At 39.7% G+C, this 11,847-nt stretch overlaps 1 protein-coding gene across 1 annotated transcript in view; it reads left to right on the top strand.

Annotated features, from left to right (window-relative positions):
- The first annotated feature begins 365 nt into the window (after positions 1-365).
- NR6A1 (nuclear receptor subfamily 6 group A member 1) overlaps positions 366-11,847 on the top strand; it is a 358,349-nt gene continuing 346,867 nt past the window's right edge. The window contains exon 1 of the mRNA XM_007956388.2: positions 366-465. Within this exon, the coding sequence (XP_007954579.1) occupies positions 366-465 (100 nt within the window). The remainder of the gene's footprint in view (positions 466-11,847) is intronic.

The following is an 11,847-nucleotide window of genomic DNA, read 5'->3' on the forward strand; positions in this document are numbered from 1 at the left end:
TATTATCAGGGCTCGTGAAGTCGAAAGGCCTTTCGACCTTTTCTTCTCAGGGCTGCTTATTCTCTCTTCCACCCCTTTAGTTGCTGGCGTCCCGCGTGGCCGGCCTCCCAGGACGGACTCTAATTCCCAGCGTGCTCCGCAGGGCCGTGCGTGGCAGCAGCGCATGACGTCAGGGGAAGGAGCTGGCCAGTGCTGAGGGGGCGCGGCGCGGAGGGGCGCGGAGCCCGGCGGCTCGGGGCCCAGAGAGCGCCGCGGCCGGGTGCCGGCCGGCCCCTGACAGCCCTCCCTCTAGCAGGCCACGACGACGACGAGAGTGCCGGTCATGGCGGAGCAGCGAACCCAGCGCGGACCCTGAGCAACACCGCATGGAGCGGGACGAACGGCCGCCAAGCGGAGGGGGAGGCGGCGGGGGCTCGGCGGGGTTCCTGGAGCCGCCTGCCGCGCTCCCTCCGCCGCCGCGCAACGGTGGGTGAGAGGCCCGTAGAGCCAATAACCGGCTCCCCTGTCCCCGATCCCAGGGATTCTCCGCCTTCAGACGATTCTTAGTCTGGGACCCCGCAGCTTCTGCGAACTCCCGTCCGGGGTCGCACCGGCCCAGGGTCCCCTCAGCGTGAACCTTCACCTCGGTCCCCTTCAGCGCGGACCCTTCCTCTTCGCCTCGGTCTTACTCAGTGTGCACTCTCTCTCTACCCAGTCCCCTCAACACCGAGGTACCCCCCGTGGTCTCCTCCACGCCGACCCTCCCCCTCCGGTTCCCTCAGTTTAGACCTCCCCTCCCCCCCGTCCGCTCGGCGCGGGTCCTCCCCCCTCCCCCCGGGTTCTCTCAGCGAGTACCCCTCTCCCGCTCTCCCGGCCTTCTCCCGCCGAGCCCTCCCCTCCCCCCCGTCCCCTCAGCGCGGTTCTTCCTCCTCTCGTCCCGTCCCTCTTGTCCCCTCCGCGCTAGTCTTTCCTCTTCTCCCGGGGTTCCCTCTGCTAGGGCCTTTCTCCCAAAAAGTCCTCTCAACGCCAAAGCCTCCCCTCCCCCCAAGTCCCCTCAGCGTCCATCGGGTCCCTCCTCAGCGGACGCTCCCTTCTCTTCCTGCCGACCGACGCCACACCCTCGCATCCCTTCCTTTTCTCTGTCCCTCACCTTTCTGAGCATTTTTCGTGTCTTCCTGGGCTGCTCCTTAGCACTGCGAGCCGTTCAGCTCCGCGCGGATCCCCGTTGGCTGGGTTCCGCTCCTCTCTTTTTCGGACCGCTCCGTTCTGCTGCCGACCCGCTTTCCCGTGGGCCCTGCTCCCCATCCCCCCACCTTTCCGTGGCCGCCCACCCTCCCCTGCGTACCTCCGCTCGGCTCGGCCCCCGCCCTGGCTCGGAGCCCCTTCTGCCTGCCCGGGGCTCCGGCACACCTGCCTCCTGTGGCCCCTTGTTACCGGCTCGACTTCAGTTGTCCTCTTCGCGGATCCTGGACCCCAACCAAGCTTTGAGAATTCCTCACCTGGCCCAGCCCTCCGTCCCGCTCTCCCCCCTGCCCCCACGTCCGGACTGAGACCTCAGGTTCCTCGGGGTTGTTTCGTGGCGTACTCTCCCTCCTCCCTCCCGTTCCCTCCCCCGGCCGGGTGTTTTATTTGTATCTGTTTGATATTTCCCCCATCGTTGTTTGCAGCGGAATGTTTTTATTGGTAACGTGTAAGGAGCTTTTGTGAGGTCGTAAAAGGTGAACTTTTGAACTTGGAAAGCGCCCTGGAGCAATTAGCGCCGGCGATAGCCCCGGGAGGCCTGCATTACAAAGGGTGCTCGTCCTGGCTGGCAAACGCTTCGGCGGCAAACTCGATTTATTTATTTATTTGCCCTGCCTTCCACCTTTCACGTCTCCTCATTTCCGAATAAAGGGCAGGCTTCCGAAGATCCGTGCCTCCTCCCCTCCGTGCGCCATAAACTCGCAATTCTGTGAAAGATATAGGACCGGAGAGTGTCTAACAAGTAACAGATTTCAAATTGAACACAAACACTCGGGACAGTTAGGAGGCACTAAAAATTAATTACTTCAGCAAGAAGTTTCTCAGGATAGTGACCTGGCAGGTGTGAGGAAAATAACCTGAAAATAGGTCATTTTAGGAGCTCAGTTGTTGAATGAATGAATTGCTACAAAAGGGGAGAAATCTTGGGATGGATCTGTCTGTGCCTTCATGTGTATTAACTCATCAGACATTTATTGCTGATTCTGTGGAGCTGATATTTTTCCCAGTTAAGGGAAAAGTGTATTTAGGTGAGAGCCGGGTCACTTCATTTGATGTTGCTGACCACATAGTGATGTGTTTTCTAAGCTCTTATCCTTTTTAAAGATGTGTATGATATGTGGTATCTAGGTGGTTGGCAGTCCGTAGGGTGTCTTTGGAGACTAATTTCTGAATGTGAACATGTTTGAAATCAATAAAATCCCCAGCCACAAAGGAGGAGGCTGGAATTCACTTAGGGTAGAAAGAAGACAGTATCAGAGGAACAAAGGATTTCTTTAATGCTTTTGACTTTTTAAGCTAGTTTGTGTGACAGTTTGGTTTGTTGTTAATGTGTGAATGGAGCAAATCTTGAGCTAAAATTTACCATGCTGATATTTTACCCAAGTCCCAAATTATAGTCCATATTAGCATGTATATTTTCATAATGCTTTCCCATGTGAATACTTCCTGTACCCACCTGTGCGTAACACCAATATGATGATGAAATTTATGATAGACATTATTTTCAGTTCTACTTGACAATAATATGGTAAAGGAAGCTTAGAGATTACATTTGCTATTAATTATTCATTAGTACATTTAAAAGAACTCAATGGTGATTTTAACTCTTAATCGGATTTCCCATTCATAGTCTCATTTCCTGAATTGGTCAGAATCATTTAAAAGAATGTTAGTGAGCAGCCCATTTAGGCTAAGGTGGCTTTACTATTTTATTTTCCATCAGTCTAATTTAGTGCTTCAAATACTTCCTTTTTTTGGGGAAAATGCAATGGGAACTTTTGGCAGTTTGTATAGAAGAAAATACATGAAACACTAGATAGACTTGTTTTTATTTTACTTTTCAGAAACGTGTACTGTTTTACAATTTGTGTTCATTAACTCTTGCAAACTTAACCTCCTTACAGAAGAATTACAGAAAATGTTAGTTTACCCAAAGAATAGTGGGAACATTTTTTCCTCCTACTTCTTAATTAATATTTTTCTTCAAAAATAAATGGAAGTGCTCAAAGTCTAAGCTTTGAGGGAGAGTTACTTTGCATCAGTCTTTATCCTCATGACTGATTTCCATTTTGTATAAAATATTTGTAATAGTCAACTATCTAGATAGATGATTTTTTTGGTTTATATCATGAAAAAATAATCTGGAGGTGGAATTTTAGAAATGTCTTCCTGCCGGAACCGCCATTGATGCTGAATTTGTTGTGTGCTGTCGAGTCAGTTCCGAGATGCTGAATTTACAGTCCTCTAAATGGTTTTTATTGTATCGGAACAGAGTTGCCAGTATTTTGATGTACCATTACCCTTCTAGGAATTCCCTTTGCTGACTCTGCTGAATATTTTAAGTTGTTACTTGTGGGTTTTCATAACAAACATAAAATGAACTCATTTAGTCATAATAGAGGACTGTTCCCCTTTGGGTTTTCAGAAGAAGATGAATGATTTAAGGAAGCATTTTTTATGGTGAATGTTACATTTGTTCATTTTAAGAGAATGAGGGAGTAGACTTAAATATTTAAAGCAGAGGAAGGTTATAAGCTATTTTAAGTAATTAAAAGCATATTTTATGTAGTAATTGTACTTTGGAGGAAATGGGGAAAGTTCGCTCAATAACATGATGTCTTCCCGCCCCCCGCTGTGACTGTACTGTTCAAATGTTTATATCTAAAAATAAATTAAAATTTTATTTCATGACAGTTTATCACTTTAGTTTTGTGACTTTTAAAATGAAGTTAATTCTGAGTTATTTCAGAATTTTCTATTTTCACCTTTAAAAAAAAAAAAGCCACATACTGTAGTAGTGCAATTCTTTAGTACAAACACCACGGAGTTGTTTTAATAGGTTATGTGACCTCCAAAAAACACTGAAAGACAAAAATGAACAAATTGGCTGGAGTTTTTGTGTAGCTAAAGTGGGAGATGACCATACTTTCATTCTCAAATGTAAAATCTAAATTCTTAGCATTCTGGTGCATGTAATCAAAATATGGTCATGACTTGCTTCTCAATTTGTAAGTCATTCTGAATTCTATAGCAAAATAGGGTGTGTGTGTACATTCATTAACACGTGAAAGGGAGCTTGGTGGGGAGGAGAAGAAGGAAGCTAAGGAAAAAAACAAACTGCTGGTAAATTTCCTAATTTCTTAGGCTATGCCCAACTCATGCATTTCCATGTTTTACTCATAATTTCTTGGTTTCTCAAAAATTTTCCCGTTTTCTTGGGGCTGTGGCACAAGGGTAGAAAGTGGACTTTAGAGTAAAAATACCTGATTTTAGGGTAGTAAAGGATGATGAGTAGGAACGTACTGTATTATTGGTAAGGAAGTTTCTTACAGCATTTCTAGTGCTTGCTGTGCAAATTGGATTTAAATTGCTAATGATAGTTGCGTGTTTTGAGGACTAGGGCTGGATTAGTAAATTTTAACTTGTGTTAAGATGCCATTATTTTGTTTTTACAACTTAATGGATATTTTTTGGTTTGTGCTGAGTAAGTTGGTCCGTTAATAAATTGTGCCCAAATTGCAGATTCTGGCTTCTGAATGTCAAGATCTTGAGGGTCTTTTAATATTTTTTGCTTCTTGTGTTTACTTTTGCGTTGTAGGCAAGGTAAATGGCACTTCTCTGCTCAGTATTTTTTCTGTGTGTATAATTAGGTAAAAAAAGTTAAATTTGGGTAGAATGCTTTTAAGAAAAAATTTTACATTGTTGGTCAAATTTGTTCTTTTAAAGTAGGACAGTAAAAAAGCCTTATTTTGTGACCCAGATTCTAGTAATTTTGTATGTGAAAAGGGGTCAACCTCAGAAAAATCAAAATTCTAAGTCAGCAGATAAAAAATACTGGATTAGCACAGAAAGTGTACTGAAAACAGTTTTAAACAACTTTAGCGCACACAAGTAGCAATCTAATACTGTATATCCAATTCTTTGTAATACTTTGGAAGTATTTACAAAACCAACAAATTTGAAGAAAAATATTTTATTTCAAATTTTTGTCATCTTAAGGTTAATTTTATAAAAAACCTTTCTTGGCCTAGGTAACTTTTTAAGGATTTATGGATGCCTTTGAGTAATAATTAGAGTTCAGAAATACAGAATTACAAAAAGTGGGCAGGAAGGGAGTTTTGGTACTCAGCAGGTAATTCTTTTTCTGGTATTGGGCTTTAAACCCCTGATAGAGCAGAAGTTTCAGATTCAGCTGAGCTTAACCTTAAACAAAACAAAACAAAACATATATGTATACACACACACACACACACACAATTTTGAAATGCAGTCAAGCTCAGTCTTCAGTTTATTCCTTGTTTTCCAGCATGACTTATTATTACGAAAAAGATAAAAGGCTAATGGTAAATTAGAAGGAAACCATTGTAAGTTTACTAACCTTTTCAGTGTGATTTAGTAGTAACTATAGAATAGAGAACTTTATTTAAAAGAATAAAATGTTTCCTACTTTATTTATTTCTTTATTCTTTATTACCTGCTATTTAACAGCAGCCTGTGTAGAATAGCTTCTCAAGAAAAAAGGTGTGGTTTTTTTTTTTTTTTTCTAGTTACCATGAACATCCAATTACTTCAGCATATTTGTTGAAAATATTTTTTTTCAACTTAAATTACTTTTGTTTCTCTATTTTTTTTTTTTTTTTTGTGTGGTTTTTTGAGCTGGTTACATTTACTTAAATAAGACTCTAGTAGTGTAACCTGGTAATTCTAATTAACAGTGATTTAGTTTGGGAGTGGACCAGAATTTCCTCAGCTGGCTGCTGGGGAGCTGAATTGCTTTTTTCCCCACCCCCAACTGCACCAAATCTTTTGATCCCCAAGCTACAGTGGTTGTCATTTGAGAAAGCAAACTGAGAGAAAATAAGTTGTTAAAGTAGCCTACTCTGAGGCTTTGTTTGCAATTTGGAATTTTTGTTCAACAAAAATTACAGAAATAATTGAACTCTCATATTTTTGTCTGGAAAGGAGAAAACTGACCAAACTCTCATGTCTAAGTAGAAAAATTCTAAGTTTCATGACAATTGCATTTACTGTTTAAAAACTGTGAGGCTGTTATAATATTGACAATCGCTATTTCAAGAGAACCATTCTAGTTATAAATTCATAGAAGACTTTCAAGTGTTTTGAATTTCTTTAGAAGTGGTTGTGGGGAAACAAAAATTAGCATCTGTGCAAAACAAAATTTTTCATTTAAAGTAGTTTGTGGTTTCTGTATCAGCATCATGTAAGTTCAAATAGAGAGTCACAAGTTCTTGTCTTATACTAAATACATTTTACAAATTGTTTTTATTAAGAATTAACCTCAAAAAGTATTTTCAAATGATGAGGTCTTTGGGTTTTAATTGCAACTTCTATACACTTCAATTTGTTTATGCTAGAGAAGCTATTCAAGCATAAACCACAGATGGCAGTGCTACTATATTTTTGTATTTTCTCGACCTATTCTCTAAGTTGGTGTCAGTTGTATGGGCACTGTAGATAGGTCAGCTGGCAGGTATAATGTTTCCATAACCAATTCCCTAGGCAGCAACATGTAATGTATTCGGGGAAACAAATCCGGGCATTTGATTTGAAGATAGACTCTGTGGGTGGTTTGAGCCAGAAGAGTCACTTTTCTCTCATAACCCAAATGAGAAATTTTTATAAAAAAGAATTTGATAATAGTGATAGAGGGAATTGTTATTGTAATAAGCTAGGACATGATGGAACTACAGTGGTTATTAGTAAAAGATGTCTTTAACATATTTTCATTGGAAATAATTTATCATGTGTTAAAGTATATTCAAGAAGTGTAATTTTGAGAGAGAGAGACATGCACAACAAAATTCCTCACGTGAAAAAGGTAGATAGCTTTTTGGCTTTTATTTCCAACTCCTTCTGTTCATAGTTATGTGAAGTGTTATCTTCCGTAGACATCTGTCTTTAAAAAAAAAAAAAAATCAGAGGTTTATGAGTGGATTCTGCTTACTCTTCCAATCCATCATTGCAGTGCCAAAATTTGTGTTTTCTATTTTTTTCCTTTGAAAATGATGAACATAATTGATTAATTAAACAGATAAAAGAATAATAAAATTTGTGTGGTATTTTGCCTATGGTATTTCAAAGGAAACAGGGCCAAAAGGAAACAGATATAATCTCACAGTTTAATCTATAAAAGAACAGAGGACAGATTGATTTAGTGAAAGGTACTAGCTTAATCTATATTTAATTTTCATTTAAAAATTAAGGTTTAATTTATATGCTTATTTTAATCCTGAAGTTGTATTACCTTGGAAGAATTAAGAATTCAGCCTTGACAATTTTTGTTAATTTCTTATGTTCTTGTGGATGAGATGCAGTCTGTCTTTTTTTTTTTTTTTTTCAAATCATAGTTAGAGGACAGTACTATGTAGCCTTACATAGTTTGTGTCTTGCTTCTTCATATGTTACCTTTTAAAATGAATAAATGATTAATGAAATAGTACTAAGTTGGGTTATATTATTTTATCATTTATCATTTGTTGATGATTCATTACCAGAATATTTATTTCAGGCTTAATCTCTTTCTATTTATTGAGCCCTTAAGTTTGTTTGTTGTAATCTCTAAATAAATGGTTCTCGAAGTGTAGTCTTTTTGCATTCTTAATAAATTTTAAGAGTATAAAATGGGTCTTGAGACCACTCAGAGCAAAATCGGTGAAAATCCTTGGTCTAAACCTTCCAACTTGATGTGTAACAAAAAGGTGATCTCACCAGACACTGTTGTTACTTTGGGCTTTTTTTTTTTTTTTTAATTATTGAAAGTGATTTCATATCAGTTTAAATTTTCTTTGTTTTGGACTACATGAAATGTGTAGTAAGTAGATCAACCTTACTGAGTTCACTGATAGGTTTTTGTTTCCTGCTTTGCTAAACCTGTTACTTAGTTAGCAAGTATCTCCTGGCAGGAGTTTTCCAAAAGAACCACTTCCCTTCTCAAGAGTAGACTTAAAATTGTGGAGATAAATCTGGCAGCCTCATAATTTCTTGATAAGAGTTGTTGCTATAAAAATAATGAAATATTTATAAAGAATAGTCAGATGTTGCTTTTCAACATTTCCATCAATAGCTTGCTTGCTTGCTTTCATCGGACATGTTTGGCTTTCCTTGAGTGAGTCTTCTAAAGTTGTGATTTTGGCATGCAGTTTTGCAGGTTGGTTTGCCTTTAGCCAAGTTTTCACTGAGGTAGTAATAAAATCTGTATATAGGAGAAACATCTCTAGTTTTAGTCTAAGAATACCCTTTCCTAGAGTGAGTAACATTTTAATGTAAGTCAATTACTATATTGTTAAAGAGTTATTCCTTGGGGTAGTAGCTACATGGATCTCCTTCTGTAGTGAGCTTGCTGGGAGAATGTGATTAACAATAAGGACTTACTGGAACAGAATTTAAGATGAAGCCTGGTGGGTAGTTAAAGATCCATGAGATATTTGGGTTTCCTTCTTGAGAGCTCTGTGATTATCTTGATGTTCTTAAAGTTTCACTTAGTGTACCTTTTAAGGAATTTTTGTGTTTCGTGGGAGTTGTAGCTTAGGCATAAGAAGAAACAAAACTTTCTCATTTTAATACTTGAATTTTATTTTAAGTTTTAGAAGAAACCTTCAAATGAGTTCTTCCTCAGCTGAGTTAAAAAAGCTGTTTTTACTAAACCTAATAATTGAGGTAGATTTGTTTTCTTTCTTTTATATCCCTGTTATACTCGTGAAATCTAACCTGTCAGGACACTTCCTTTCTAGCCTTGCAGTCCTTCCCCCAACTTGCCTTTTTAGCAGGATAATAAACCACCTGGCGGGGGGGACCTCCCCGTTGACATCCATTTAGAGGGCTTTGTGTTTTGGAAATGGAAGTAGTCCCAGCCTGGGAGGGAAAATTTTGGATAGATGGTGGAAGAGGGATAGAGTAGGGACTCTGGAATCTTGTAAAATAAAGATCATAGCTATGTGACTTTGTCACTTCTCTGAACTTTACTTTTCTCCTTTAAAGATAATAACAGCAAACATTTATATAGTACTTATTATATAACATTCTAAGCACCTTACACAAATGAGTTACACTTTTGACCTTATAATCCTGTGAAAGTAGGTGCTCTATTATCATCTTCGTTTTACAGAAAACTTAGGTCCAGAAAGGTTGAATCCCAGATTTCCCAGCTAGTAACAGTATTAATAATTTGTGTTCTCAATATTTTTCCAGCCCCCCTCCCATACTCTAATGTTTCCAGAATCAGCTATAGGGTTATTAAGGAGCTCTGGTAGCACAGTGACTAAGGCATCTGACTGCTATCCAGAAGGTTGGCGGTTTATTAGGATTAGGGACAAGTTCTACAAGGTGCCAAGCATAGTATCTGCCCCAAAGTACATACTGGAAGATCTAGGCCACTGATGGTTGTTGAGGCTGAGGGACAGAATTTAACTCCTAGAGATTAAAACTAATTGCCATCAAGTTAATTCTGATTTATGGCTACCCCACATGTGTCAGACTAGGATTGTGCTCCAAAGCATTTTCAGTGGCTGATATTTTGGACTTTATTCTGATGTGCCTCTTGATTGACTTGAACTTCTAACTTTTTGGTTCACAGCTGATGATGATAACTATTTGCATCATCCAGGGACTCCCAGAGATGATTGTTGTTGTTAGGTGCTGTCAAGTAGGGTCCAGCTCATGGTGACCCTATGTATGACAGAACGAAACACTGCCCGGTCCTGTGCCTCACAATCCTTGCTATACCTGAGCCCATTATTGCAGTGGCTGTGTCAGTCCATCTTGTTGAGGACCTTCCCCTTCTTGGTTGGCCCTCCACTTTACCAAGCATGATATCCTTCTCCAGGGAATGGCCCCTTCTGACAATATGATCAAGGTCGGTGAGATGAAGTCTGGCCATTCTCCCTTCCAAGGAGCATTCCGGCTGCACTTCTTCCAGGACAGATTTGTTAGTTCTTTTGACGGTCTATAGTACTTTCAGTGTTCTTCGCCAGCACCACAACTCAAAAGCATCAACTCTTCTTTGGTCTTCTTTATTTACTGTCCAGCTCTCACATGCATATGAGGCGATCAAAAATACAATGGCTTTGGTTAGGTGTACTTTAGTCTTCAAAGAGACATCTCTGCTCTTCAGCACTTCAAAGAGGTCTTTTGTAGCAGATTTGCCTCGTGGCAATGTGTTGTGTGATGTCTTGACTGTTGCTTCCATTGGTGTTGATTGTTGAACCAAGTAATATGAAATCTTTGACAACTTCAGTCTTTTCTCCATTTATTGTGATGCTGCTTATTGGTCCAGTTGTGAAGATTTTCATTTTATGTTGAGATGTGGTTCATCCTGCAGACTGTAGTCTCTAATCTTCATCAGTAAGTGCTTCAAGTCATCTTCATTTTCAGCAAGCAAAGTTGTGTTGTCTGCATATCACAGGTTGTGAGTCTTCCTCCAATCCTGATGCTGTGCTCTTCTTCATATAGTACAGCTTCTTGGATTATTTGTTCAGCATACAGATTGAATAAGTTTGGTGAAAGGATATAAACCTGATGCACTCCCTTCCTGATTTTAAACCATGAGTTGTCCCCTTGTTCTGTTAGAACAACAGCCTCCTGGTCTATGTACAGGTTCCTCATGAGCACAATTAAGTGTTCCAGAATTCCCATTCTTCTCAGTGTTATCCATAATTTGTTATGATCCACACAATTGAATTCTTTTGCATAGTCAATAAACCACAAGTAAACATGTTTCTGGTATTCTTTGCTTTCAGCCAAGATCCATCCGACATCAGCAATGATATCCCTTGTTCCATGTTGTCTTCTGAATCCAGCTTGCATTTCTGGAAGTTCTCTGTCATTCTAGTGCTGCAACCATTTTTGAATTACCTACAGCAAGATTTTACTTGCATGTGATATTAATGATACTGTTAAATAATTTCCACATTCTGTGGGATCAGCTTTCTTTGGAATAGGTACAGATATGGATCTTTTCCAGTCAGTTGGCCAGGTGGCCACCTTTTCTACATTTGTCATAGCCATGTAAGTGCTTGCAGCACGGCATCCATTTACTGAAACATCTCAGTGGGTATTCTGTCAATTCTTGGAGCCTTGTTTTTCACCAGTTCCCTCAGTACAGCTTTGACTTATTCATTCCTGGAGATTAGAGAGTTTCAAAGATCCACTTTTTTTAAAAAACAAAACAAAACAAAACATTTTATTGAAATACAATTTATGTACGGTAAAATACACAAAGCTAAATTGACATGGGTTAATGCTTTTTTTTTTTTTTGGCAGTGTTCCCTCTCCTCCCACCCCGGTAACCAAGAAAGTAAGTTTCCTTCCGTATATAAACCTTTCCTTGACTTTTTACAATAAAGAACTAATACTGTATTTGTCCTTCTGTGATTGACTTACTTCACTCAGCATAATGTCCTCCAGTTTATCGATGTTTTGCAGATTTTACACTATTCTTTAGTGTTGCGTAGTATTCAATTGTGTGTATGTACTATAGTTTGGTTATCCATTCTTCTGTTGATGAACACCTAGGTTATTTCCATCTTTTTGCTATTGTAATAGTGCTGCGATCAACATTGTTGTTGTTGTTGTTGTGTGCTGTCGAGTTGGACCCGACTCATAGAGACC

This window comes from Orycteropus afer, unplaced genomic scaffold, assembly GCF_000298275.1.
Source record: "Orycteropus afer afer isolate SDZICR_OR568_19922 unplaced genomic scaffold, OryAfe1.0 scaffold00611, whole genome shotgun sequence".
Lineage (NCBI taxonomy): Eukaryota > Metazoa > Chordata > Mammalia > Tubulidentata > Orycteropodidae > Orycteropus > Orycteropus afer.